Genomic DNA, 26,455 nt, shown 5'->3' on the forward strand with positions numbered 1-26,455 from the left:
ATGTATCATTTGTTCGGAGTCTTAAGCTGTTTCAAATTAAAAACGTCTTTCTGTGAATAGACGCAATATGGATACAAAATGGGACACATTTGCACATGTATGAAAAATATCTTTATTGCTAAAGCATTTTTATTCCATATTATCAAAACTTTACAGATAAAAAAAAGTCTACAAATTACAATCTCACGTCTTACAAGGCAATCTTGTCCATTTCAGTATTATTGCACTCAACCTTTGATCAGTGTTAGTTTTAAGGCAGATGTTAACAATCCCAAAAGATAACAAAACACTGAATTGTTCATTATAGTTTCAACATTGTCTGTGCCATTAATTATTCCTGTCATAATTCCATATTGATATAATGTCAATGTATCTAAATGTATGTACAATAAAATATTACATTTAAAAATGTTACGCATGAGGATAACAAATAAACCATCAGATGTACCTACAAACATGGTCCCTGCAGAAATACAAGAGATACCATCATTTTAAAATACCAGCATTTAGATAAATAACCTTGATTCACCTATACGAGAACAAAAACATGAGCAAATCTTCACATAACAGCTTAAAGGTCCGGTGGACTACATGACAAATCTCAACTGTAACTGTATAGGCACACATACTGCATTTGCAATAACTTTCTGAAATTATATCGTCTTAACTATACTATATAACAATCTGATAAACCTGATAAAAAAAGAACAGTACTTTTAAAAATGCATAATCCTGACATTACAGTGGACTGGACACTTTGGTACAGTTATTTGATAAGGGGTAATGCATTGTTGTAATATGAAAATGGCAGTTTAATGGAATCCAGTCTTCTGTCAGTTTAGTCAGAAAAGCTACTTTTAAGTGTAATTTCTACTGCTTTGTGTGTGGATTTCAAACTATTGCAAAAAATGCGAAAATTTTTTGTATCTCCTCGTTGGCCTCCCAGAGACAGGGGAAAGGGGGACTTTCTTCAGTGTTTCATCATGAAATATAAAGTGTCATTGTAAGAGTCAATGCTCTTAGGCTCTTGTGTCTGTTCTTTTGGCCTCCAGGACTTTCACTCTTTTGACAGCAGCAAAGATCAGCTGAATACACTCAGATCCTGCAAATACATACCGTAGGAGATATACAATTGACATCTATGATGTGACTTAACAGCAGGGTCATCAGAGGCTTTGGTTTATAAAATCAACAGTCTGTACACCAAGCAGCTTTTGTGCAAACCTCCCCATTGCATTTAAAAGGACGTTTTTTGAGTTGGGTGTTCTGCTGTATTGTCAGCTGAGTCCTGGAGTCTGGAGCAGTTCAGCTCTGGTGGGTTTCACTCCTCTTGCCATCCGATGCTTGGATCATGGCACGGAATCTGGAGTTCTCATCTGCCAGCAATGCAGAGGGGGAGTCGAATTCCAAAATCTGTTGCGATGCAGAAACGCAATATAAGCAAAACCATCACATCACACCACTTTCCCTCAGAGAAATCTTAAGGAGGACAAGCAAACAGGGAGGGGCAAGCAGGCCGGGCCGGCTCACCTGTCCGTGGTCCAACACCATAACTCGTTTGCAGCTGAGCACAGTGTTGAGGCGATGAGCAATGACTAGAGTGGTGCACCCAACAAAAGACTCCCGGATGGTCTCCTGGATTAGCCGGTCTGTCTCTGTGTCTATGGCTGCCGTCGCCTCGTCCAACAGAAGGATCTAGGAGACATCACATGATGGAATGAAGCTTACTTGGCGCACCTTCAATAAGGAACACATCGTTTATCACAGTTTAAAAATACCTGCAAATCACATTATGACAGTTGATGCTGCTCAACATCAGAGGGATGTAGTTACACTACTGGCCATGTGGTGGTGATGTTACGCCATCGAAGGTGTGTTGTGCTCGGGCACTGGTCAAGACCCTCTTTACCTTGCTGTGTCTCAACAGAGCTCGTGCCACACACAACAGCTGTCTCTCTCCCACAGAGAAGTTCTCTCCGTTCTCCGTCACCTCTGAAGAGAGGGAGTGTGGCAGTTGGCTGATCTGGACATAGAAAGACATAAAGAGAGGTTTAAACATCAACGATTGGCCTATTTTTATGATGGATAAATTTGGGCCTTTTCATTCTACCTACCATTTCCTTTATATGGGTCCTTTCAAGTGCATCCCAGATTTGTTCATCCGAGTATTGACCCCATGGGTCGAGATTGGACCTGTTAATGGAGGGAAAACTCAAATGACTCCATCATTATGAACATTTGGATACGTAGCTACTGTAGTTATCAGACGATGAGTGATCCTTCTTCTGATAGTACCTGACAGTGCCTATGAAAAGAACGGGCTCTTGTGGAATGATGGACAGCTTGCTTCTCAGGTCATCCAGGCCAATCTGAGCAATATCAATGCCATCAATGATGATGGAGCCTCCGGTCAGCTCGGCCAGTCTGAACAGAGCCACGCCTAGGGAGGACTTTCCTAGGTACACAGAGAGTAAATACAGAACGATGATCCACACCCTCAATGAAAAATACCAACTGCCCATTTTTCGATGTAAGAAAATAGCTAAGAAGTAGAGGATATTTTTTCCAATTACCTGATCCAGTGCGGCCCACAATGCCAATGGTCTCCTCTGGCATGATGTTAAAAGAGAGTTTTTTGAGGACCAGCGGCTGGTCGTCACGGTAACGCATCTCAACGTCCTGGAACAAAATACCTCCCTCTGGTGGCCAGCAGGGGGCAGGAGAAGATGGCCCAGGGATGCGTCTGGGCGCCTCGCTCTCTAGGTTCTGAGAGAATAGAAGAGAGGAGACAGTATTGGATGTTAATCTCTGCATCTCCAACCCTGGAGCTAAGACCCCCTGCCTCTCGCCAGCAATGTCTTCTGTAGAACGCTCCAAATTAACTAGGCTCCGGAGGGAGGAAAGGTTCCACTGGTCTTAGGATTTTTATGCTTTGATGGGTGTTGTGTGGAATAAGCTCAGTCGTGTGCTATGAAGTGTGTTGGGCCACACACAGGGTTCCTTCTGTTTCCTGCTGTGTGCTCATCGCACACTTCCTGCTTCCTGGACTGAACTGTGGCCAACTGCTCAGCCACACTTGGATGGCCTTAGTTTTCACGTTTGCATTTTCTCGAATGATCTGGGTGTGGCGTGCATTTGAAAAATGGATAGTGTTGTGGTTGGGCATGTGGATTACCATGTCAGTGCTTGGAAGAGTGTGTGCATGTGTAGGCCTTCCTTGCAGTGGCACATGTTCACCCTGTGGTGTTGGCAGACAGCCACATCATTAAGGCTCCTACCTTTATGTAATGATTGATCCTCTCTACTGACGTAAACCGAGCTTCAGTCTCGGACAGCAGCCTCACGGTGAACTGAAACAGACCAGTAAGCTGGAGAGAGAGAGAAAGAGAGAGAGAGAGAGAGAGAGAGAGAGAGAGAGAGAGAGAGAGAGAGAGAGAGAGATAAAATGGTGAAAGGTCAGCGTCAATGATTAACACCCTCACGCCCAGTTACAGTAAAAACATGCTAACCCTATTGTACAACGACACTCTGAAATAAATGAGCTGGATAAACTATGAACATTTATAACCCCTTTAGACAGCTATGCTGATAAGACTCCTTTTTAGGGGTCGTCCAATCAATTTTAATTTCATATTGCTCCGTGTGTGATCCCATACCTATGGTCATTAAATGGCAAAATGATGAATAGAGCGTAATAAAACGTGTACGGTGTCGTGCAAGGAAAAAACCATGACCACAGACATGTTCCCAGGAGGACGAGTCAGAACATGCCCTATCATGTGAACAACACGTGCCAAAAATGTGCTCTACGGTAAATGGTAAGGATGGCATAGTCGAGGGGGTGTGTTTGTGAACGTTTATGCATGCATGTACCTGCACAGCATAGGATATAGCCAAGCCTGCATATGCTGGAGGTATCTGGTTGTGCATGAGGACGATGAGGAGAGCTACAGATGTGATGAGCGTGATGCTGATCAGGTCCAGTCGCACAGCCAGCCAGCGCATAGCACAGCTGAAGAGGTAGTGGGAGGCCTGGTTGGTGTCCAGCAAAGCCTCGTACCTGAGAAACAGGGATAGACTTAGGAAACGACAACACCTCTCTATCCAGGGCTGGGCGCACCCCTGGAGGACGCTCTGTCCTTCCTGGAGCTTCCTGTCCTCCTCAGCAGATGAGGCGGTCATACCTGTGAAGAAAGTCGTCCCCTCGGCCATAGGCGTGGATGGTTGATAAGCCCTGGAGGCTACTGGTGATGTGGGAGGTGAATGGCGATAGGCTAATGTTCTCCAATCGCTTCAGCTCACGGATCAGAACCCTGGAGAGGAGACAGAAGGTCGACCGTCCCGGTTAGAGAGAAAGGTGAATGCAACAGAAAAGAAAATCAGTGAGGTAGCGGTGGTGGGGAAAAAAACTGACGGTCCTGGTGGCGGTGATTTGAAAGCACACAGGGGAGTCGTATTCTGCAAAAGAGAGGGCCCACATTTCCTGGCAGAGCTTCGGTCATTTCTGGGCTCAGCATCTGATTTATGTGTGATTTTATAAGCCTTGTCACACACCTCCGCTACAGGACTGGACACAGACTCTACGGGGATGTGCGAGAGAGAGTGGTTCTTTGACAAAGGTGGTGTGGTTTGCTACATTTAGACACAGAAATGGCTGGACTGTGCATGTGAATAACAAGTTCACCATGAATCATCCTGCTTTCTCATAAAATAAAAAAGTGGGGAGAGAGAGCGGGAAGGTCTGGGGAGAACATGACATCCCCTCGTTCCAAGCCTGTTACCTGAACCAACATGTTTATGCAGTCAGGCTGTTTCCTCTCTTGATCACAAAGAGCCACTTCAAGAGAAGTCTTTTTTTGATCTGTGTGTGATCTTATCAGTCATGTCACACATGGATGCTACAGGAATGAATTTGAATAATATTTCAGCATGTTTTTGAGAATAGGAAGAAAGCCTGTGGTATCGTTATATTTTTCAGTCAAAATACTTTTTTCATCATCCAATTGTCTTGGAGCATAGGTGCATTTATACACTTCAAGCTGTTGTATAATTCAGTGTTGCAGAAGGTACTGTCTTTTGGTGTTTTATAACTATGAAAGCTGTACACCAAACAGCAAACGGCCTCTTAGGAACTGGGAGCTGATGGCATCATGGAAGTCTGACCTGGAGATGCGGTTGACGACAAAGAGGAAGACTCCAAGTGGCAGGAGGGAGAGCAGGAACCAGGGGAAGACAATGCCCACCATGCCCAGACAGAAGAGGACCAGGGTCATGTTCTGGAGAAGCATCTCAGCCTGCATGGTCAGACGCACATCCACTGAAGGGGAAAATAGCAGAGGAAAGAGCGTGGTGTCAGATCACATGGGGTGTCCCACTGGACGTGTGTTTGTGTGTGTGTGCATGTGTATGAATGTGTGTGTGTGTGTTTGTGTGTGTGTGCATGCATGCGTGTGTGTACTGAGAGCGAGTGTTGAGAGTTCGTCAAGTCACATCAGGACTCACCCTCGTCCATGTCTCGGGAGAAGCGGGTGAGGACACGACCCAGAGGTGTCGTGTCGAAGAAGCGCATGGGGCTGAGGAGGAGCTGGCGGAACAGCTTGTCGTGGAGGACGGAGGCTGCTCTCACGGTGCACTGGCAGGCAGAAACACAGGGGGTTTGAATGAGGAGACAAACAAACAAACGCATCAAAACAATCACAACATTGGAAAACAGAATCGACCAGAGGGTGCTTCTAGAAAAAAGAGAACACTAACAGATGCCAAAAACTGTATAAATAAATAACTGGCATTTGGGAAGTGTTACTAACGTACACAGTTATGTACGCATTGTAACACTCACAAGACAAGCTGCTAATGTTAGCTAGCCATATGTTAAAGTGACTCATGTTTTGGGATACTGTTATTTACACAATACGTTTTTTCTTGTTCTGTCAAATCCTGATTCATAAATGAGTGCCTGGGACGATGACACTTAAAGGCTGTGACCCCAATGTCTAAGTGAACGCTTGTGGGAAGTCATGCCATGTGGACATAAATTACTTTTGGCAGGAGAGAACACATTAATTCTATTAATGGAATATTCAGCTCTGCAAATTATCTCATCACAGCCAGGGGTAAAGAAAAAAAGATTAGCTATCTGAAATTTTGCAAACACACAATTATGCTGGGACCTAACCTCTGTAATTTGCTGTCAAGAAGGGTTAGCAAAGAAAAGGGGGCATACACAGACACACACACACACACACACACACACCCTCACACACAAGCAAAGGCACACATACACTCACCTACGTCACAGACAGCACACACAGTCTGCACACACACACGCACACACACAAACACACACACACAACCTCTAAAGCTGCAAGTCATGGCAGTGGACAGATACATGGATTTAGCCTGCAGGCACTTTCAATTAAAGAACTGAAACTCTGAGAACTCAAAAGGATGAGAGAAAGAACATTAGAGCAAGCAAAGGTTGTACAACAATGCCATATTAACTTTTCACTTTCCCTTTCAAAGGCCCGAGTACACCAAGGAAAAGCTAAATTATTAAGATGTGTTTGGAGAAAAAAGGCCAGGACATGTTCAGGTGACAGCGGGGGTGCTTACCTTGACAAACACAAGCCCTCGCATTGTCTTCAAGAGCAGGGCTGCTCCCATAGACAGCACGTACACGGTAGAGTAGTACTTTATGTGAGGGTTCAGCCTCATGCTGTTGCCTGCCACCGTTTCATTCTCCAGGACTAACGATGTGTTCTGAGGGCAGATAGAACAACAAATGACCATGAAGGAAAAACACTGAGCGAGGATTTTCTATCTCGTAAATGAGAGAAATCCCATCTGAGTGAACAGTCAAACACCGATGGAGGCAGTCAGTCGAATGATGTTGCCATCCCAAACACATTTCATTCCCAAAACATCGTCCATTTTGCAACACACCTGTTAAACTGCTAGTCCTCCTTTTTTAATCAACAGTGGCGATAGGTTTGGTGAAGCAACTACCACGTTAGTATTTCATTAAACGCATTAATATATGATAAAATCCTGACAACAGCCCGGCTGTTTTCTGTAAATGAGTGCAAACAAGGCACATATACAGAACAAGGAGAGTGATTGAATCTAGGGCAGACTGACCCCTCCGCCCTGGCGAATCCAGTAGCTGAGCCACCAGTTGCTGAAGGCTATGCTACCGGTGGTGGAGAGGAAGAGGAAGATGTTGAAGGTGAGGGCTAAAGGACCTCCTGCAGCTTTGATGTAGGCCGCATACACGGACCAGGCCACTGCACCAGAACCTCTCTCCTCAGCCTTCATGAGCTGCTCTGAGGAGGGACAAGAAAAAGGAAAGAAAGAAACAAACAAACAAAAAGAATTAATGAAGGAAAAGAGAAGCCTGTGAACCTTTTGAAACACGTTTTCCGGGACATTATTCGGAGTGTTGGGCAGGTCTCACCTCCTTTCCTGTTCTCCGCTGGTGGTCTGGCAGCTTTCGCGACGACGGTGGTCTCGACCTTTCCCTCTGCTGTTCTCCCTTCCTTGTTCATCAGGTTCTTTCTCACCAGGTCCTGTGACAACCAGAGAGAGAGAGAGAGGGAAAGAAAGAGGTGAAGCTTTGAAAAGAGGCCGGCATAAATCTATCCGCCATAACAAAGCCCAGTAAGTCATTTAAACAGAGGTATTGGTGACAGGGTCTTTAGTGGTCTACACCGGTAAATCAATGTGTGCATAAATAATGAAAGGCCTGTATGCATTAACATTTCCTCGCCACCCGCTTGGCTGTCCCCCCTCATGTTTAATTCAGGCGCTGATGTACGATGTTATTGTGAGGGGGTGGCTCTGGTGCTTTTCCCCAGACAGCAGTGTCGGGCAACCTGTGCCTTACCTCCTGCTGCATGCTGTTGAAGAGGCTGGCATAGTCTCGCCCTCTGCCCATTAGCTGGGCGTGGGTGCCATGCTCTGCAATCTGCCCGTCCCTCATCAGAATCACCTCGTCACACTCTGACAGGTACTGAGAATGGTAGTGCAGGAACACGGGTATGAATGCCATCAAATTGGAGACCAATTTCCCCTTTGATAAGAAATCCCAGACTAAGCCCATTCACACAAAAGTCACTCCTCTAAGAAAGGTCACGGATATAACTGCTCCCTTCTCATTGGTGTTCACATTGATAAATCAAAAAAAAGGAACTTAGGGCAATTTCGGAAGAATGTTCAGCGGGTGACGGGATTGTACAGCGTCTGTAAGACGGTCCTCTCACCTGCAGCTGGTGCGTTACGAACAGGATGGTCTTGTCCTTGGAGGCTCCGCGGATGGCTTTGTGGAAGAGGTGGGAGCCGACGTGGGCGTCGACCGCACTGAGGGGGTCGTCCAGCAGCAGAAGGGGCCGGTTGCTGTACAGGGCGCGTGCCAGACTCACCCTCTGACGCTGGCCTCCGCTCAGGTTGGCACCCCTCTCTCCTATCTGGAGAGACAGTAGGGGCACATCTACATCAGGCCTTCCCACTGGGCCCACACCAAAGAGGCTTTGGAGGGGGAGAGTGGACTTGTAAAGTTGAACATGGCATCGGGTTGTAATTAGAGCCCTGAGGAGAAACCGCAGGTACCTCGGTCATGTCTCCATAAGGCAGGTCGAGAAGATCGGGAACAAGACAGCAGGCTTCCAGCACAGCGTCATACCTAACAGAACACACAGAGACATCACTTCAGAACGAGTCCTCTTCACTGTAACCACGACGCCTGCGCCCTGCACTTTGATGTTGTCGTGGGCCGAAAACTGTATGAAATACCCCATTTTAGGTCTGTGGTAACTTAGACAGAAAACTACCAATTGAACGAGTTTATCTTAAAATAAAGGCCCACTAACAAAAAAACTGGAGGGGTATTGATTGCAGGATTATGTAAGAGAAATGATCGTCAACCAGAGGTCACAATAAGAACATTACATATTTGAGAAAAGAGACAATTAGCATAAAAAGACAACAAGACCTCGGGTGGGTCATGCTGACATGTAGGAACTACAGATAGGGCGAGATATAGCTAACGCAGACTTGGAACGGCTAGAACAAATAGTGCTAGACCTTCATGATACGAACAAACTGACATGTCCCTGCTAAATGAGAGATAACATAATTTAGGGTTCAATGTACGAATAATGGGATTTCCTATAAAATGTAATAAGCTGGCTGTAAATCTTGTTTTAGTTAAGCTTTCTACTGCAGAGAGCCCGTGAATGGATCCCTGTTGACGACAATAAAGAAAACTTTGCATCTGAACTTAAACACGGCCTCTCCCGCACCTTCTGGATAAAGGCGTCTGCTAAATGAATAAATGTCAACGCCAATGTAAAAGCAACCTCTCTTGGCGAAACCTAGCCACGACAATGATTCTTACTTGGCTGAGTCATACTCCTTCCCAAACAGGATATTCTCCTTCAGCGAGTCGTTGAGGATCCAGGCCTGCTGGGCCACGTACGCGAAGCCCCCGCCCACCGCCACAGTCCCCTCCAGCAGCGTCATCTGAAAACAAGCACAACGGATCCATGTGGAAACACAGCTGGCTTCATTCCACTCCAAATGGGTTATTCATAAATAATACAGATTGTATTATGACTTGGTAAAAGCCAAGAGAAATGTGAGTGAGGTCTAGACAAGGCCTATGTCACAGTCTAGAATCTCACCTGGCCAAGGAGAGCAGACAGAAGCGAGGTCTTTCCACTTCCTACACCCCCACAGATTCCAACCAGTGCCCCCTGCACAGCAGATCACAAACCCCTCAGTATAAGATTACCGTGCAAAAAAACAGATGCAACGTGCGAGTGTGTCTGAGCGAGGGGGTTTACCCTGCGCACGCGCAGGTCGATGCGATGCAGGGTCTTGTGGAGGGGGGGTCTAATGCTCTGGGTGGAGGATATGGTGCTCTGAGGGCTCTCCTGCTCCATGTGCGTGAGCAGGCTCTGCGCGTTGGGTCCCTCCCCGCCGCCCTTCCCCTCCTCCGTGCTGATATACAAGCTCAGCTTCTCCCTGCGCAGGACCCGGGAGATGCCCCCGCGCTTGAAGGGCTTCTTGGGCGGGGTCGAGGGTTTGTCCGCCGGGGCGCGGGCCTTCTCCCACGCCAACGTCGCGTCCCGGAACTCCACGGCGTTCTCAGGATCCTCCATTTTTACCGTGACGACCTCTCGGTCTTCCATCATGAAGAGCCTCTGTATGTACACAGATTTATGTGGTAGATTTGTTTTACTGTGTGGAATGGGACTTCATGGTAAACAAGTGTATTCTCCTTCCTGCTTCCAATAATGTGTTAAAACCTGCTTACCTGAAATCTTTTGACAGCCACTTTACCCTCTGACAAAGAGCGCACGGCTAATGGAGTGACCTTGAGGGCAAAGGTCATGGAGTTGAAGACCGCCACCACAGTGAAGGCCTGAAGGGGTTAAAGAACAGTGAGTCATTTCATCAGATAAAGCACACACTGGTGAAAGCTACTGAGGCTACTACAATAGAACATGCATACCTGAGCAGCATTGAGATCGTAGCCCAGCGCCATATGTAAGGTGAATGTGCACACGCTAGCTATTACCACGACGATGGGAGCCACGCCCACAGTGAGGCTCTGGACATAGCCAGCCTTCTCCAGTATACCCTTTTCTTCTGAACGCACCTCTATAGTAGGAGGATGGCAGAGAGAGGAAACAGAAAGAGAGAGAGAGAATAATAGCCTTGAGTCATATTACACATCAATCTCTTAGTGACTTCTCTGTACATTTCCACTGTGTTGACTGAGCACGTCTGCCCAGACGTCAACGTTGCGACACAGACAAGGAAGAAGACCAAAATAGAAGAGGCGAGCAGGGCCTCGTGACCATACAAGGTACGAGGAGGTCTCGTGGGCCCTTGGCAGTCATCCAACTTTGGTTGCCCCTTTCTGTGGGCCGTGTTTGTGTTCAATGCATGTGCCTCATTCAGTAGTCCCCTGAGAGCACAGGGCTGGCCCCTGGCCAAACGCTGTCTCCCACTGCCAAGGGGACTCTGTGCTCTAGGGGAAGCCACAATAAAACATTTAAAACCCCCAACTGACTCACTGCAATCATACACATATTTCTTCTTTGACAATGTATTCCAGGCGATGTAAAAGCCATGTGTAATAAAACCATCCGATGAACAATAAAACAAATTGTGGGGTGGGTAAAAAGAATTGACTGCAAATCTTACGACTCCCTGGCCTCTTAGATGAACGCCCAATTAATTATCATAATAATAGGTAATCCTGAAACAGTGATGTGTAACAAGGTCCACATGGATAATTAAAACCATGATGAAAGCAGTGAATGATTGTTATCCACAACATATATGGGAGGGCCACGTGAGAAACGGCTCCCTCTAATTCTCAGCTAAGTGGAACAACCTCGAAAGGCCTTAAGGTATCAAAGAGCTTTAAATGCCTTTCAATTTAACCCTCCGGCATGAGGGATTGAGGCGTTGGCTTGATAATGGTGCAAGACATGGCTGGAGTCGTAGCCAATGGCAGATAATGGAAATTGACTTCATGTCAGTTTGACTTCTCCAGTTAATTCACGGGAGGAGTTTAACTTCAATGGATGACTGGAGGATTTTTCAGCTAATGGTGTAGATTTCCTGAAGGACGAGAAATCGAATTTGACCTGACCCTTAACCCAGATTAACAAGTCAAAAGGTACTAGAGAAACGAGACACACAAAACCAGTTGCAAGTTCCCTTATCCAGACCTAAAACAGGAAGTCCAAGAAACTTGCTGAGTCACTGAGCTCAGGCAGGAAACATGTTGACCAGACACTCACTGTGGACATTCTGGGCGAAGGCATCTTCCCAACAGTACATCTTGATGAACTTGATACAGCCCAGGATCTCGTTCATGAGCCTCACGCGCTGGTCAGTCACAACCACGCACTTCCTGCGGAAATACGCTGTGAGACGCGAGGCCAGCATCTGTCCAGACCCAGGAGAGACGAGACAGAGAGACAGGGTGATAGGAGGGAACGAAATAAAGAGGAGAAATGAGTGTCAGACAGAGGAAATGGAAGCAGACACTTACTGTTATACATCAGGTATTACTGCAGGGGTGCCCTGGGGAAAATCACTAACAGTCCCCCAAGGTGTCTAGTCAGGGTTCACACTGCTACCAAATGAAATGTAAGAGTAACAGGACCAAACTAGACAAGAGATTGGCAGGCTGAAGGTTTGTTTTTTTGGTGGAGGGAGAAAGGGGTAAGAATCCCAGGTTGTGTTCGAAAGAAAAATGGCCTGTCAACAACAATGTAGCCTGTAATAACTTCCAATGCGGTTGATGTCATGAGAATAGGTTTGTGGCTGGAAAATGGTCAACGTGCTACTTGAATAGCTAATGATTGCGTAACTATACCCTGCTGTTATCTAAAAATACAGCCAAAGCATCCACAGTTACATGTTTTTGTAGGACGCCCAAACACAAATGGATGAAGATGAGTCCATACCATGAAGGGATAGAAGATAAGGAAGATGGCTGATCCCACCAGGGCCGTAGGGCCCAGGAAGTAGGTAGTGTAAGACAGCCCCAGGATGCCCACCAGTGGCCCCCCAGCCAGCAGACAGCCCACAGACACAGCCTCATACAGCCGCTGGCCGTCGCTGGAGCAGATGTTGATCAACTGGAAATACAGGCACACATTTCAAACAGGGAAAATGACTCTCGCTTTCATCATGTAAGATATTTGACTGTGGTTTACCGAGCCCAAATCGACTCCTAGCTCTAGTTATGACAGCAATATGCGGGACATTCCGCTCGACCAAATGAGTTATTTGAGGGGCAAATGTCCGATTGCCAAAGTTGACATAATCCTTTCCCGTCTGAATGAAGTGCCAAAACAACAGTTTCCTAGGATGGATTTGGAGCTGGGCTGTGACCCCCCCACACCCACCTCTCCAGCACTGATGTCTTTGGTGCTCCGCAGGCGAAGGATCTTCTGGAAGGCAAACGTGAGTGCTGCCCCCCGGAGGCGGGCGGCGGTACGGTAGTTGACGGCCCACATTAGAGCCAGGGACCAGGAGCGCATGAGCTCCATGAGGAAGATGCCAGCCACCAGGGAGAGGCCATAGGGAAGCCAGCTCTCAGTACTCTGGGAATACTCCAACAGAGCCCGCACCAGGACGGCCTGCGGAGGAGGACAGAGGGAGGAGAAGAAAGGGAGGAGGAGAGAGGGAGGAGGAGAGAGGGAGGAGAAGAGAGGGAGGAGGAGAGAGGGAGGAGGGATGAGAAGAGGGGGAGGAGGAGAGAGGGAGGAGGGATGAGAAGAGAGGGAGGAGGAGAGAGGGAGGAGGGATGAGAAGAGAGGGAGGAGGAGAGAAGGAGGAGGGATGAGAAGAGAGGGAGGAGGGAGGGGGGAGGAGAGAGAGAGAGAGGAGGGAGAAGAGAGTGACAAGGGTGGAGAGGGAAGAGGAGAGAGGGAGGAGGGAGGAGGAGAGAGGGATGAGGGAGGAGGAGAGAGGGAGGAGGGAGGATGAGAGAGGGATGAGGGAGGAGGAGAGAGGGAGGGAGGGAAAAGGAGGTACAAAACGAGAGTGTGCAGATAAAGTGTGATTTAGGAGAAAGCAGGTGAGAGTGGGATGATGGGGGAGGTGAATGGACAGAAAGACAGTGAAAGGGAAGAGGAGGAGAGAACATTTTGAGAAGATTAGAGAGATCAGAAGGAGATGTATGACATGACTGTGCTGACGGCGTCTGGAGACTGGAGCAGGCGACCGTGTTCTATTACAAAGAGTACTGCAGAAGAAAAGACGTTTAATGACTAATCGCTAAGAGTACATTAGAATGATTAGTCCTGCTCCTCTTGAGTTACCTAGTGGTCTACATTAAATCCTGTGGACGTGTCCCTGAATCTTAAATTCCTAACCCTCTGTGCACATTCCTTAAAAATGTAATTAACGTCTTTACAGTCTATATGAAATGTGTAGGTTGCTTGTCCAATGTGGAGTATAATAACTAGTGTTTAGGATCATAGTGTAGCAGGACAATACATAGTATTAGTGCAAATAAATGTGCACAACTGACAACAAACCATGCAAGTCCCAGATGGTAATGTGACACAACTAGAGTTATTGTGGAACAAGTACATGGAGTTAATGCTATTAGATTGGGAACACACACACAGTACCACATGCAGTCTGGATACGAACCCTCTGTGACATCCCAGTTGGGGAACTCCAAACGTAATTACCGCTCGTGAAGATTGAATACAATAAGAAGAGCTGCAGTCTTGGACTGCACAGTCAGCCCTTCTCCTCTCACTATTGTTTGAGTTTGGTTTAAGGGTATTGTAAGGGGGAATATTGAACTGAAAGTGTGGCAGTTTGGAAAGAACAGCATATTTCTTGACCAAAGCATGACTGGGTACACACTAGCTAATCTGAGAGGCTTAATATGGGGTTCACTATCTAAAGCTTTGTAATCTGCTGGTATGTTTTCATTTCAATATCCAGCCCAGCGTGAAACAGGATAAACCGATTTGAAAAAAAATACTTGGACTCTGAGCCACAGCACTGGCTGAATAAGTAAGGAGGAGTTGTTCACCACATCAGCAGAATAATGAGAAGGGGGATTTGTAGTGTACTTTGCAGAGTACTTACAGGCCCGACAAAGCCAGCCACCATGGTGAGGAGGAGGGAGAAGATGGCCACAAGCATGCGGGTCTGACAGAACCTCCAGAAAGCCCGCGTCAGAGAAGCTCCGTCTTTGCCTTTTCTCTTCAGCTCATCGTGCCATAAGGACTCCAATCTGAACAAGAGAGGAACAGTTACATTCCAAAGTCATGAGGGAAAAATATGTCACTCACCACATTTACCTCTGGTGAAACTAGCTACATTAGCATACCATGGAATGTTTTTGGGGGGTCAGACAAAGGATTGTTGTGCTACAACTCAGTTCACACAAAAGTGGACTGAATTGGTGGGGGAATTTGCTATTGAGAAACTCAAAAATATTATACGTGAAAATTCAACATTTTGTGGCGGTCATTTACCATAGATTGGACTCATTAAATATTATGATGGCCAGATGACGCACACATTGACTTCACGCCTACATGATTAGTCTGCGTGAAGTACATCCAAACGTGCTGAAGATGTACTAATGTATTCCTTCAGCGCTGTTGAATGCCCCATCACTATGTCATTTTGATGAAATGTATCATTCAAATGGCTTTAAAAAGCTGGAAAAGACCAGCTGCAGAACCTAATTTACACTTTAATGGGTTTATTAAAAACCTATCAGAGACATATAGGACATTAAACTAAGCCAATTCTCCCACCGGCTGATAATTATGACTTTAATTCAAACCAAGCTAACTGAGAAGTTACAATTAGCTGCCTTTATGCTTCCCATTTACAGCCAAGTCTGAAAAACTGCCCTTCGGCTTTAGAAATTGATATCAACCTCAAAGTTAAAAAGGTTGATGAAACAATAAGTATATGTCAAACAGTACATAAAGTGGTCGTTCATAAGGTTGTTCAATAGAGTGTTGCCAAAAATGTGTCTGACATACACTAAATCTTTACCTAATCACGTTAGGACAGTCTTGGTTGTAAAACAGACATTTGAGGAAGTTGTTGTTACCAAGCAGAACTGTCCAGATCTCTCAGACACCTCCCTCACTCAGCACTTCCAAGTGTCAACTCTCCCAGGATAGCCTTCCCATCCCCCCATTGCCTGTGGCATGTGCTGTTGCATAACTGTTCTGGCCAAGTCAACACAAAGTTATACCCTCCATTCTAGCTCTTTGCTCCATACTAACACATACTAGCGAAGCAGGTTTGGGCTGACTGTGTCCTTGGTCCAGAAACATGACATTGTACCTCACGTTTTATAACCCAGAGAGTCCCAGCAGAGAGTCCTTTCATCTTCCCAGGACCTGTCAACATGTCTTGTTGTTCTTGATTAACACTCACAACATCTACTGAAAATCCTTAGTGTTCATTCATTATGGTCCAGTCATTCTTTAGAGTTACACTTTCACAAGAGCAGAGTCTAAAACAGGTTTGCTAAAAAGTCATTTGGCAGGTGCCTAGTAGACCTGATCTGGATTCCAGTGAAAGGGACAGTTAATGAGATAGAGCTGGGAGAGTGGTGTGTTCCAGGCATGAGGGTTAATGACATAACTGCTCTAAAGGACAGCCTTCCTTGGACTAGCTAACTCTTGCTCTAATCTCTAATCCCTACTATTAATAACACCGTTCTGCCAGATCTCGCCTGGGGAGTGACAGGGAGGCAAAGCGTTCATCAACCTCCCTGTCACACACACACAGCCTGGGAAATCGAGGGAATCCCAGCCACACAGCCCCACTCATTACCCAGAAGTCCACCAGGCCAACTTTGACACAACTTCTGTTTTGTACTGTTTGTCCCAGCAACATTATCTCTCCTCTTACGTACACTCACATGCAGCCCCAGAAAGTGAAGTTTGTCCATTAACGTTTGCTAAAAGAGGAAACCCAACAGGCTTATTAAACCGAGAGAGCGCCTGTTTCCTGATTCCCGAAACTCACCTCTGACAGTTTGTTTCAGAAGCCTCGTGACAGGATAGGCCCCATACATCGTCTATGGACAGACTGGATGCCTTATAGGCCTTGAGTGCCAACGGGGAGAGCCAATGGAGGGTCATGAATGAAAAGAGTCCAGCGTTGTCAACTGGGTGCTGGTGCCTAGAAAACAGAGTTGCCAGAAAACATCATCTTCACGGTGTTATGTGGAGAGATGAGAACACACTGGCCCCTGAGACAGAAAGAAAAAGTCTGCACAAAGTCTGCACTGGATGAAAGATGAATCGAGACCCCAGTGTTTGAACAGCAGTTTGCACACACTTCATAGAAATCTGAGGGAGCAGTGAAAAAAGTTCAGGGCCAGTTTATCAGTCAAGCGTTTATCAGTGAAACACTGAGAGGTCTGTTGGTGGGTGATAGGCCTAAACCATGGGAACACGTAGGCCAAAAGCATGGTATTAAGCTATACTGTAAGACTCCTCACAGTATAGGAAACAAGCTATGTCTGTCTGTCTGTCTGTCTATTTGCCTGTCAGCCTGACCACCTGTCTGTCTATCTGTCTGTCTGACTATGTGTGGCTGCCAACAAGCCATGAAGCCACAGTGCTTACTTGTGTTTTATCCTGAATGGTTTGAGTATGTGCAAGCTGTGTCGGTAGCGGCCTCTCCTCTTAAGCCCCTTCCCCTCTTCAGTTTCTCCATCGTCTTCCTCTGGGTCGGGCAGGGTGTTGGGGCAAGACAGGGGCAGACCCTCCACCCGCCCAGCTGCTTCCAGGGCATCAGGAAACATGGCGGCCGTTCTAGAGGACAAAAAGCAGACACACAGTTCTGCTTTACTGAAAGGCTTTTTACTTGATTGAAATCCCTGTTTGAACGCACTGAAGCACTGCTACAGTATCCGTCCTCTCATCCTGGAGTTCATCTTTGATCTACAATGATTGAAAAGGAGGTCCATAACTCCTATGAATGAAATGTCATAAAGAAACGCTGTTTGTTCCAAAACATGGTGTCTGAGTGTTCCAAAACATGGTGTCATTTGACAGCATCGCTGGGAGTACACCAGCATGCTCATGGCATTCCCTGAGGATAGAAACCTCCTATCTGAGGCTGAGGCCAGGGTGTTCTACCCTATCTCCCTACCCCTGAGCTTCCTCAGAGGAGGCCTTTGTTTTGCTGACTCACTGGGGAAGCCGTGCTTTAAGTATAAGAAACACCTTGCTTAGAGGTTACCCATCTCCCGTCTCCCCAGACGTAAATATAAAAGGCTTATCTATTTATGGGACGCCTGCTGGTTTCAAAGGCTTGGAAGAACTGAGAGGGGTGACATTTGAGACGCTAGTACGTCTGCACACTGTCACTGATCCCCTCTGTGCTCTCTACGCCAGTCAGACCAGCTCAGCATGTGCGGCTGATAGGCTGGCCCTGGGAAAAAGGCCAATGACGGCCACTGAAAGGTTCAATCGAGATAGCCTGGAGGGGTGAGGTACAGAGCTTGTTTCAATATTGATACACACTCTGCTGAGCAGAACAGAGTAAGACACAGGTCCAGTTGCAACGCTGTGGGAATCGTGCTGAAATGTGAGAAACACCAGAAAGATCTCCTTATTGAAACCCACAATCTACAAAGGGGTACAGTCACACTGTAATGGGAACTGGGTCCAACTTAACAGTAAGAACAATCCCACGTTTTCCGCTTTACATTGTGAAGTTTGACACAAAGTAGTGAACTTTCAGAACAAGCCAAAGAAGGGCTAAAGCCTTCCACTGCATAGGTCAGCAAGTTTCCAGGTCCTGCACTGTCCTTGACATATAAAAACAACAACAACCTGTTGGTCCAGTTTGGACTGTAACTTACTAACTCCTGTATCTATACATACTTTTTTCAGGGTGTACACTTGTATATCAATAGACCCAGATCTGGTAGAATTATATGACCCCTGTCAAAAGTCAACTTTAATAGTTTGTTTCTCTGACTTTTGACTGCCACTCAATGCCAACTCCTGAAAGGTAAACAAGGCAATGTGTTGTATAACCCTTAATCATACATTACATGAATGGAATGTTATTATCATGTTAATACTATATTTTAGTCAACCACAGTAATTGATTACATTTTTTAGGTGATACTGATTCATAACATTTAATAAAGCATGTTCTGCAAGGGTTTAAGTTTTTCAATATTTTAAACACAACAAATGTTTAAAAAAAAAACTTACATGTGGCAAGGCGGCTGTCTTAGCCTCTGTAAAGTGTTCTTCTTTTGGGAGTACAGTAGTTAAATACGGTGTTTATGAGTGATAGCTGTCGGGTAGGACCTCTACCGAAGTTTGCCATATAGTTCGGCCTTTATATTTTTGTTTTTAGAATTCAGTGAGACACTTTCATCGACTCGCAAACGCTTAATAGTAAACATAGACAGCACTGAATGCGAACTTGAAAACCAAACGGCAGTGCGCTAGGCGAAATGTTTCTCGAGAGTTTCCTTTCAACTTCGTCCGTGTCCACTGAGACGCTTGAAGTCTGAACTCATTTGAAGCCTCCAGCTACCCACTGCAGGAATCCCCGATGTTTATCTGACGTCATGGCTGCTCAACCAACCGATGCATTGCTTGCATAGTCGCCTTAGTAACTTGAACGATGAAGACAAGAAGAACACGTGGTGATTACCGCCGGGGCTTATGTTTCTAAGCTAAATTTGAACCGTGGAAGGAGAAGGTAAACACGGACAAGATAAGTTATGTCCTCGTGGGTACAATTAAATAGCATATGGCTATAGCTTACAGGACATCTTTCTACAATAAATAACTACTTGCTGTGAAACATGAACGACTTATGCATGTTACTGTGTAGGCCTATGTAGGTACTCTGTTGATAGGTTGTAGGTTATTCAGATTATGTGAGAGCAAGATTTGTTTAGGCTACTCAACTGACAAGGAAGTGGAATGTAAAGTAATTCAAATGAGCTGCTTGCGAAATCTGAGAATGAGTCAGGGTGTAGACCCAACATGAACAGGGCTACAGCCTAAAAGCACACCCTGTGACGACTCATTCTCTGATTTCGCAACCGGATATTATAGATATTCACCCAAGTCATCTATGGGCCCTATCAGACACTGTATGTCCAGTCAAGACACACCAGGTCACTTTGTTCTTATGTCATCCTCCAAGTCTGCCACAACCAGATTCTGGTGATAAGACTCTTGGTCAACTACATTGCTAAAGACAGCTGGAGAAAACAAAAACGGGATTTGTCACAACAAAACTACTTAAAAAAATACTTCAGTTGGAGTCTTATCACATGTGCTTCATCAGAAGGCAACTGTTTCTAGACCAGGAGCACCCAAAACACTTGACAAGCCCTGCTTTCATTGACAAAGTATGTGGTCTTGTAGCTGCCCATGTAGCTGACTCCAGTCGTCCTCTCACCTCCAAACTAAACTGCATTGACCCCTTTTGGTCTTACCATACTCTCGTCAACAGTGTAAGTGGTGCTCAGCCTTTGACACCAACGAGCCATGCACATGATTTACTCGAACATTGAAAGCTCCATTGCACTCATGGTTGTCTTTCTGTTCAGATGCTTTTACTTTAGAGAGGTACTGTACTGGAGTCTTACATAACATTGTGATTAACTTGTTACAAATGTTGTCCTACTTTATCATCATACTTGATCAAACTAATAGATTCGCATTATTTCCATCCACCAAACAGTTTATCTACATCTGACATATTCCTATCATTTCCTCAATCTAAGAATTATTGTTACCTCAACTTTGGAGTCTGTTGCTTATCTATTGTTGGTCCATCTGCATCATGTGAGCAGGTTTTCTGGTCAGGTTTCTTCCAGAGCTCAGGTTTCCCTCCCTGTGCAGGAGAAGCACCGTCAGCACACCTGCATACTGACAATATATCATCCAAGGCTCATGTCCCCAGATTGAATGCCATTATATTAGAGAAAGAAAAGGTTGGGCTATATATACCTTTCACTAGTCTAATCACACCAGGTGATTGAATGGAACCACTGTCAGTGGCATCAAAAAGTAGAGAAACGAGTCATGTTTTTTCTTTCTTTCTTTTTTTTATAAGCCCCCAGTTCTTCACTAGTTCATCACAAAGATAGTCTGACCTGTTTCTACTTTATCTGTATTCAGGGTAGAACCATCCTCTTAATATAGCGATGCCATCTCAAGTGCCTTCTCTGCCTCCACTGACAGCCTGCGGAAAGCAATACATAAGCTGGCATAGAAAGTCATTGGACTTGTCTCACTTTACTGAGCTGGGAAATTCGCTGAATGCAGGAGATCAATGAACTGAATCCAGTGTTCCCTATCAATTTCCCAGACGATTTATGATCTGTGGCAACCGATGGCCGAGTTTGGACCATAAGTTTCGTCACGCACACTCTACATTTCTCCACTGAGAATACAAATTGAGAGGGACAGGCTTTATGTAGCAGAACACTGGGTGAAGTACAGACATTTAAAAGGAACAGTTCTCTCTAAAAAGTACTTCAGAGGCGGGTTTACATTAGGCTGAGCTTATTACAACCCTGATGGCTCTTCAGGACTGTATCTATAATGAATGGGAGTGATACAGTAGGTGCTGCCTGTAAGAGATACAGTTCGACAGCTTAACAGCAATTTTGGGTTAGAGTAAATGGAAAGCTCTCTCTACAGTGGATGTCTCTGGAGAGGGAGCAGACTAATCCTCTTCTTTCCTTTCCTTTCCTTGCATGACAGGCTAAGCAAGCCAGAGAGGCAATTTAAAACAGATGAATAGGGCTGTCCTTCACCATGTAACTGACTCCCGATCAATAACTGTAAGCTGATTATCAACTCATAGTAAGAACATAAATACTTAAAAAGTTAGGAGACCTAAATACAGAACTCCCAACAACAACTCGCCACACAATCTGAAGATCAAGATCAGACACCGTTTTCCAGTGAAGTTAAAGACTCAAATATGTGAAACGATCATAATTGGACTTCCATGACATGAATGACAAGGAATGTATGTGTTACAGCTCAGTGATTTTTCATCCAATGGGGTTCCTATTGGGACTTTTACTCTACACTTGAGAAACCTGGATCAATCTTTGAGACAGAGGAGGGACTTACATCCAGACCTAAAATTAAGCCTAATAAGGAGTCAGTCATGCATTCAGTTAGACCTCTTCTCTCAACTCTAAATTCTGTCCAAGTACATCCAGGGGGGAGTGTGACACTGACTAGGTTCTGCAAGGGGAGCAGCTCTCTTAACCAGAAAGTTAATATGAAGAACACATACACGGTGTGCTCCATATATCCAACTAGCACCTGATAGTAGTTGTATGATGAGTGATCGCCATCTGATATTTCTATGTAAATCCGTCTGACAAAAGCCTATATTTAGTATGTCAAGCTTCAGAATTTTGAGTTAGAAAATGTTGGAAACTAGTCTGAGAAAACTCAGAAACAAACAAAATGGGCAGTTTGGCAGTAAAAAATAAAATAAAATGACAAATAGCTGAGTGCAGCTGGATGGCACTTTTATTTCTAAAAATACAAATTTCTACAGTGCACATAATTGCAGCTTGTGTAAAATATCTCTTCTCCCATCCAAGAAAAGGTCCCACAATTTGTAAAGGCATATTGAACAAACTTCACTCATTAGAAGGAGTTAGGCTTCATGCCATCTCCCTGGCACCAGCACTGTTGGGTTGGCATTTTGAATGAAACACACCTTAGAAGCAGACCAGACTCAATGTTGTCATGAAATGGGACAAAAATAACATGATTGATCCCAATTACAAGATGCAACAATACACTAAATTCTAAATGAAAAGCTTCAGGCCCTGTATTGAATAGTCTCTTGTTCCAAGATGCCATTTGAAGTGCCTGCAGGCTAAAGTGCTGTCTGTGCAGAAGCAATGGCTCATGGGAAAAGCAGTGATTTTAAAGCTCTTTTGCACATACATAAATGAATGAGCCCAGTGCTGGCTTTATTGAGACATGAGACTGCAAGAGCTGTTCCCAAATGCTTGGCCATATAACAGCTGAGAGAGCAAATCACTAATGTCATATTGCCTGAAGAAGCCATCAGTCCACCATGTAGCTGCCCCCCTGACCAACAGGGGGGGCTGTGGACTCATTGCCTTCAGAGATATCACACCACAAATCAATTCATTTTCTAAAGCAGTGAATTTTATGACATGTTTGACGTAAATGGCATCTTGGAACAAGAGACTATTCAATACAGGGACTTAAGCCTTTTATTGAGAATTTAGTGCATTGTAACATCTTGTAATTGGGATCAATCCTGTTATTTTTGTCCCATTTCATGACAACACTGAGTCTGGTCAGCTTTATTTCATGCAGATTTCATGAGTGTGACACTGACTAGGTTCTGCAAGGGGAGCAGCTCTCTAAACCAGAAAGTTAATATGAAGAACACATACACGGTGTGCTCCTTATATCCAACTAGCACCTGATAGTAGTTGTATGATGAGTGATCGCCATCTGATATTTCTATGTAAATCCGTCTGACAAAAGCCTATATTTAGTATGTCAAGCTTCAGAATTTTGAGTTAGAAAATGTTGGAAACTAGTCTGAGAAAACTCAGAAACAAACAAAATGGGCAGTTTGGCAGTAAACAAGAAAAGAAAATGACAAATAGCTGAGTGCAGCTGGATGGCACGTTTTATTTAAAAAAATACAATTTCTACAGTGCACTTACTTGCAGCTTGTGTAAAATATCTCTTCTCCCATCCAAGAAAAGGTCCCACAATTTGTAAAGGCATATTGAACAAACTTCTCTCATTAGAAGGAGTTAGGCTTCATGCCATCTCCCTGGCACCAGCACTGTTGGGTTGGCATTTTGAATGAAACACACCTTAGAAGCAGACCAGACTCAATGTTGTCATGAAATGGGACAAAAATAACATGATTGATCCCAATTACAAGATGCTACAATACACTAAATTCTAAATGAAAAGCTTCAGGCCCTGTATTGAATAGTCTGTCGTTCCAAGATGCCATTTGAACTGCCTGTAAAGTGCTGTCTGTGGACTCATTGCCTTCAGAGACGTCACACCACAGATCAATTAATTTCTAAAGCAGTGATTTTTATGGCGTTTGACGTTTGCCAGTGGATTTCCTTCCCTTTTCGAGCAGTATTCTTAATCAATGGGAGATATACTTTGCCTCCTTCAGAGAGAATGGTGTTCCACTCTTTTTATATGACAGGTTACTACATTTGTTACAGTTACTTACAAATGCAGTTCTTCTATCCCCCCACTCTCTGTCTCTAACTCTATTAAATTATCTCTCTCTCATACACACACACACACACACACACCAATCAGCATCTTCTCACCTGCTTACTCAAGGGCAACTTACTCATAATTAACCATATCTCAATGACTTCAGGGATTGCAATAAGAGGTAAAGTAATTAGAATGATCTCAAGCATCCTGATATCACCCCAAAGAACCTTGTTAGCTACTCTAATCTGATTACTTCCTTTTATAAAACGTGTTAGGAATGTTAAAATGGAATTTTTAACTGCAGAGAAACTTAGAGGAACTCCTAGCAGGTCATGATGCCCCTCACAGTGTAAAGACATTGACCCTGCATTTGCTCTATATACACAAGACAAACACCCTCACAGAGACACAGGAAGGCCTTCAAACACTTCCAATTCTATAGGAAACCATAAAGTTGTTTTTCATTTGCTTTTACTGGCTTAGTGAATCACATCCATGAATGGCAGTAGCTAGAATCCATCTGGAATCAAAGTACAATTTCCTGTAGTCGGCTGGGTGTATTGCTTAGGACCCAAGTAGTTGCTGTGTTTTGCAGACACTGTTGTCACGAGAGCCTTGGATGCGTTTACATATTTATTGGCCTATTTCTTTTGCACAACATGATACAGCACTGCACGTCCTTGGGGTCCTGCAACTTCATGTAGAAGGCCCTACCTGGTTCTCCACATCATCGAGCCACAGACACACAGATGTTTGGAAATAAGAGTTAAATTATTGGTCTGTAGCAGGCCCCTCTGATCAATGTACTCCATTGAAAAATGGCAACCAGCATTGTATTTATTGTTTGCTTATGCTTTTCAATATTAAAAACTATAGAAAAAAGAAATACAAAAATATCTCTGGTAGAGTCTCTAGTACTTTCTAGTACAAGGATGAGAAGACCAAGTGGAACACCGAATGGGATATGTAACCACCAGGGACTGTGGTTAGATTTAATTAGTCTGTGTTTACCTTGTAGCTTGATGCTCCGAATTTCACATACAAAACTCAGGCAAAAGAAAGTTGAATAATGAATGCCTCCTGTCTGTTCACCTCTGAGTTGTTTTGAATCTACAGGGAGATTCCTGACAGAGAGCATGGCAACCTCTGATAAGAAAAGCCGAATGGAGCTTGTTGACGTAGACAGCAAAGATATTCACCCAGCTGAGCTGACATTTGTCAAACTGGTGTAAAAGATGTAGGAGTCTTTGAGAACCCAGAAAAGGGATGCACTGCTTCTCTCTCTGTCAAGAGTGCATCTTGGGAGTGCAGCTTCTCGCGTGGAAGAAACCACCAGTGCAGTCACACACGGATGTGACAGCAGGGAAGGGTGATGAAGCTAGATCATTCATCAACCAGAAGAAAATTATTAAACTTATTTGGCGTCTCTAGTTTAATTTTTGGATGTTGTTGCAAATTCAGAAGAGAACCAACCCCACAACACATTTTTATGCATAAAGCTTTTTAGCAATCAGCCTTGGCTCTCCTGTCCAGAATGCACAGGGGGACATCCTTGCTTTCCTTTGAAGAAAGAGACGGCCAAGGATTCGACCATGATTTTCTATAATAGTCTACCTACTCTCTGCTAGGATAAGCATGCATATACAGCACTGACAGTTTTAACACATGGATGACCAAAACCTATATGGTACATGGGAAGTGGGTTGGAAATTCATATTACACAAGAGTACATCTCTGTCTCAATCCACTCGTCTACACCCCATCGGACCACTTCCGTCTGAATAATATACGTCAAGATATGCTCACATTTGTAGGAGGCCTTTTGCAGGGAAAACGCACTCATTCCTGATTTATTATATATTAATTCAGGAAGGAAGCCTGGTGCTCTGACAAGCGTGTGGACCATAATGTTTCATGTGTACAGTCTTTAGAGACAGAGGAAGATGATGGGAGTAAATCATGCACAATAAACATTTTGTTTCCTAAGCTACTGGGGAATAAACAGCAGATGAAGCGCTCCACAGAGGTGCATATAAAGAAACACTTGACGAGGGTTTGGAGAGGCTGCTTGGATCCTGCCGTGCAGCATTCAACCAGGAGAGGGGTGAGACCTCAATCTGAATGTTATGAAACAGCCCAAAGCTTGAGACACACATACGCACACACAATCCCCTCTGCGGATCTCACATCTCTCTTAGTCACGATATTCCTTCGTTAATATAATCCCAGAAGCATGTTTCTCTCAAAGTGGGATGATGCTGTGCCTGCTCTGCCTCTGCACAGCCACAGAGACAGGGATAATGGGCTTTTAAGGGTCAGGAATGGCCTTAGGTGATGTTTCATAAGCAGCCTTGGGGTGAGCTGAGGGGAACAACAGCAACATCAGAAAAGGTGGCCCTCTGGCACAGATGGACACAGGATAAGAATGGAAGTAAGAAGAATGTGTGCAAGTCCCTGACTGTGGCAATGTATGTATGTGTGTGTGTGTGGGTATGTACCTCACAGGCTAGATCAGGGTTGGCAGGCCAAAGCCTCTTTATACAGCCAGGGCCACACTTGACTTTATTAGCAGTTTCCTCACACACACATGAAAAATACTCCATCTTCCATCCATACAAAGCAGGTTCCTCCAGGAGCCACACCATCCAGAATCAAAAACACTCTCTTCA

General features: G+C 44.8%; 1 protein-coding gene across 1 annotated transcript; it reads right to left on the minus strand.

The window, feature by feature from the left end:
- Nucleotides 1-88: 88 nt before the first annotated feature.
- LOC146302555 (ATP-binding cassette sub-family C member 5) lies at nucleotides 89-19,067 on the minus strand. Its single transcript, XM_084692003.1, has 29 exons — nucleotides 18,759-19,067; nucleotides 17,154-17,342; nucleotides 16,549-16,704; nucleotides 14,635-14,782; nucleotides 12,930-13,163; nucleotides 12,486-12,659; nucleotides 11,814-11,961; nucleotides 10,511-10,659; nucleotides 10,313-10,420; nucleotides 9,840-10,199; nucleotides 9,678-9,749; nucleotides 9,392-9,516; nucleotides 8,605-8,677; nucleotides 8,259-8,462; nucleotides 7,883-8,008; nucleotides 7,454-7,565; nucleotides 7,138-7,322; nucleotides 6,613-6,759; nucleotides 5,503-5,632; nucleotides 5,164-5,317; nucleotides 4,185-4,313; nucleotides 3,874-4,060; nucleotides 3,279-3,368; nucleotides 2,574-2,766; nucleotides 2,296-2,455; nucleotides 2,115-2,193; nucleotides 1,910-2,023; nucleotides 1,531-1,695; nucleotides 89-1,413 (listed from the first exon to the last, which is right to left on the minus strand). The coding sequence occupies exons 2-29, from the start codon at nucleotides 17,330-17,332 to the stop codon at nucleotides 1,306-1,308; spliced, it is 4,209 nt and encodes a 1,402-aa protein (XP_084548129.1). The 5' UTR covers nucleotides 17,333-17,342; nucleotides 18,759-19,067; the 3' UTR covers nucleotides 89-1,305.
- Nucleotides 19,068-26,455: the final 7,388 nt, after the last annotated feature.

Source organism: Hypomesus nipponensis, chromosome 1 (assembly GCF_054491055.1).
Source record: "Hypomesus nipponensis isolate SF chromosome 1, ASM5449105v1, whole genome shotgun sequence".
In the NCBI taxonomy this organism is placed as follows: domain Eukaryota; kingdom Metazoa; phylum Chordata; class Actinopteri; order Osmeriformes; family Osmeridae; genus Hypomesus; species Hypomesus nipponensis.

Bases quoted from the DNA above. Each gene is read 5' to 3' on its own strand.
- LOC146302555 (XM_084692003.1), bottom strand. From the start codon at position 17,332: ATGTTTCCTGATGCCCTGGAAGCAGCTGGGCGGGTGGAGGGTCTGCCC. The intron at 16,705-17,153 runs GTAAGCACTGTG...TCTGTTTTCTAG, and splicing joins CCATTCAGGATAAAACACAA to GCACCAGCACCCAGTTGACA. The intron at 8,678-9,391 runs GTAAGAATCATT...GTGTTCTGTTAG, and splicing joins AAGGAGTATGACTCAGCCAA to GTATGACGCTGTGCTGGAAG.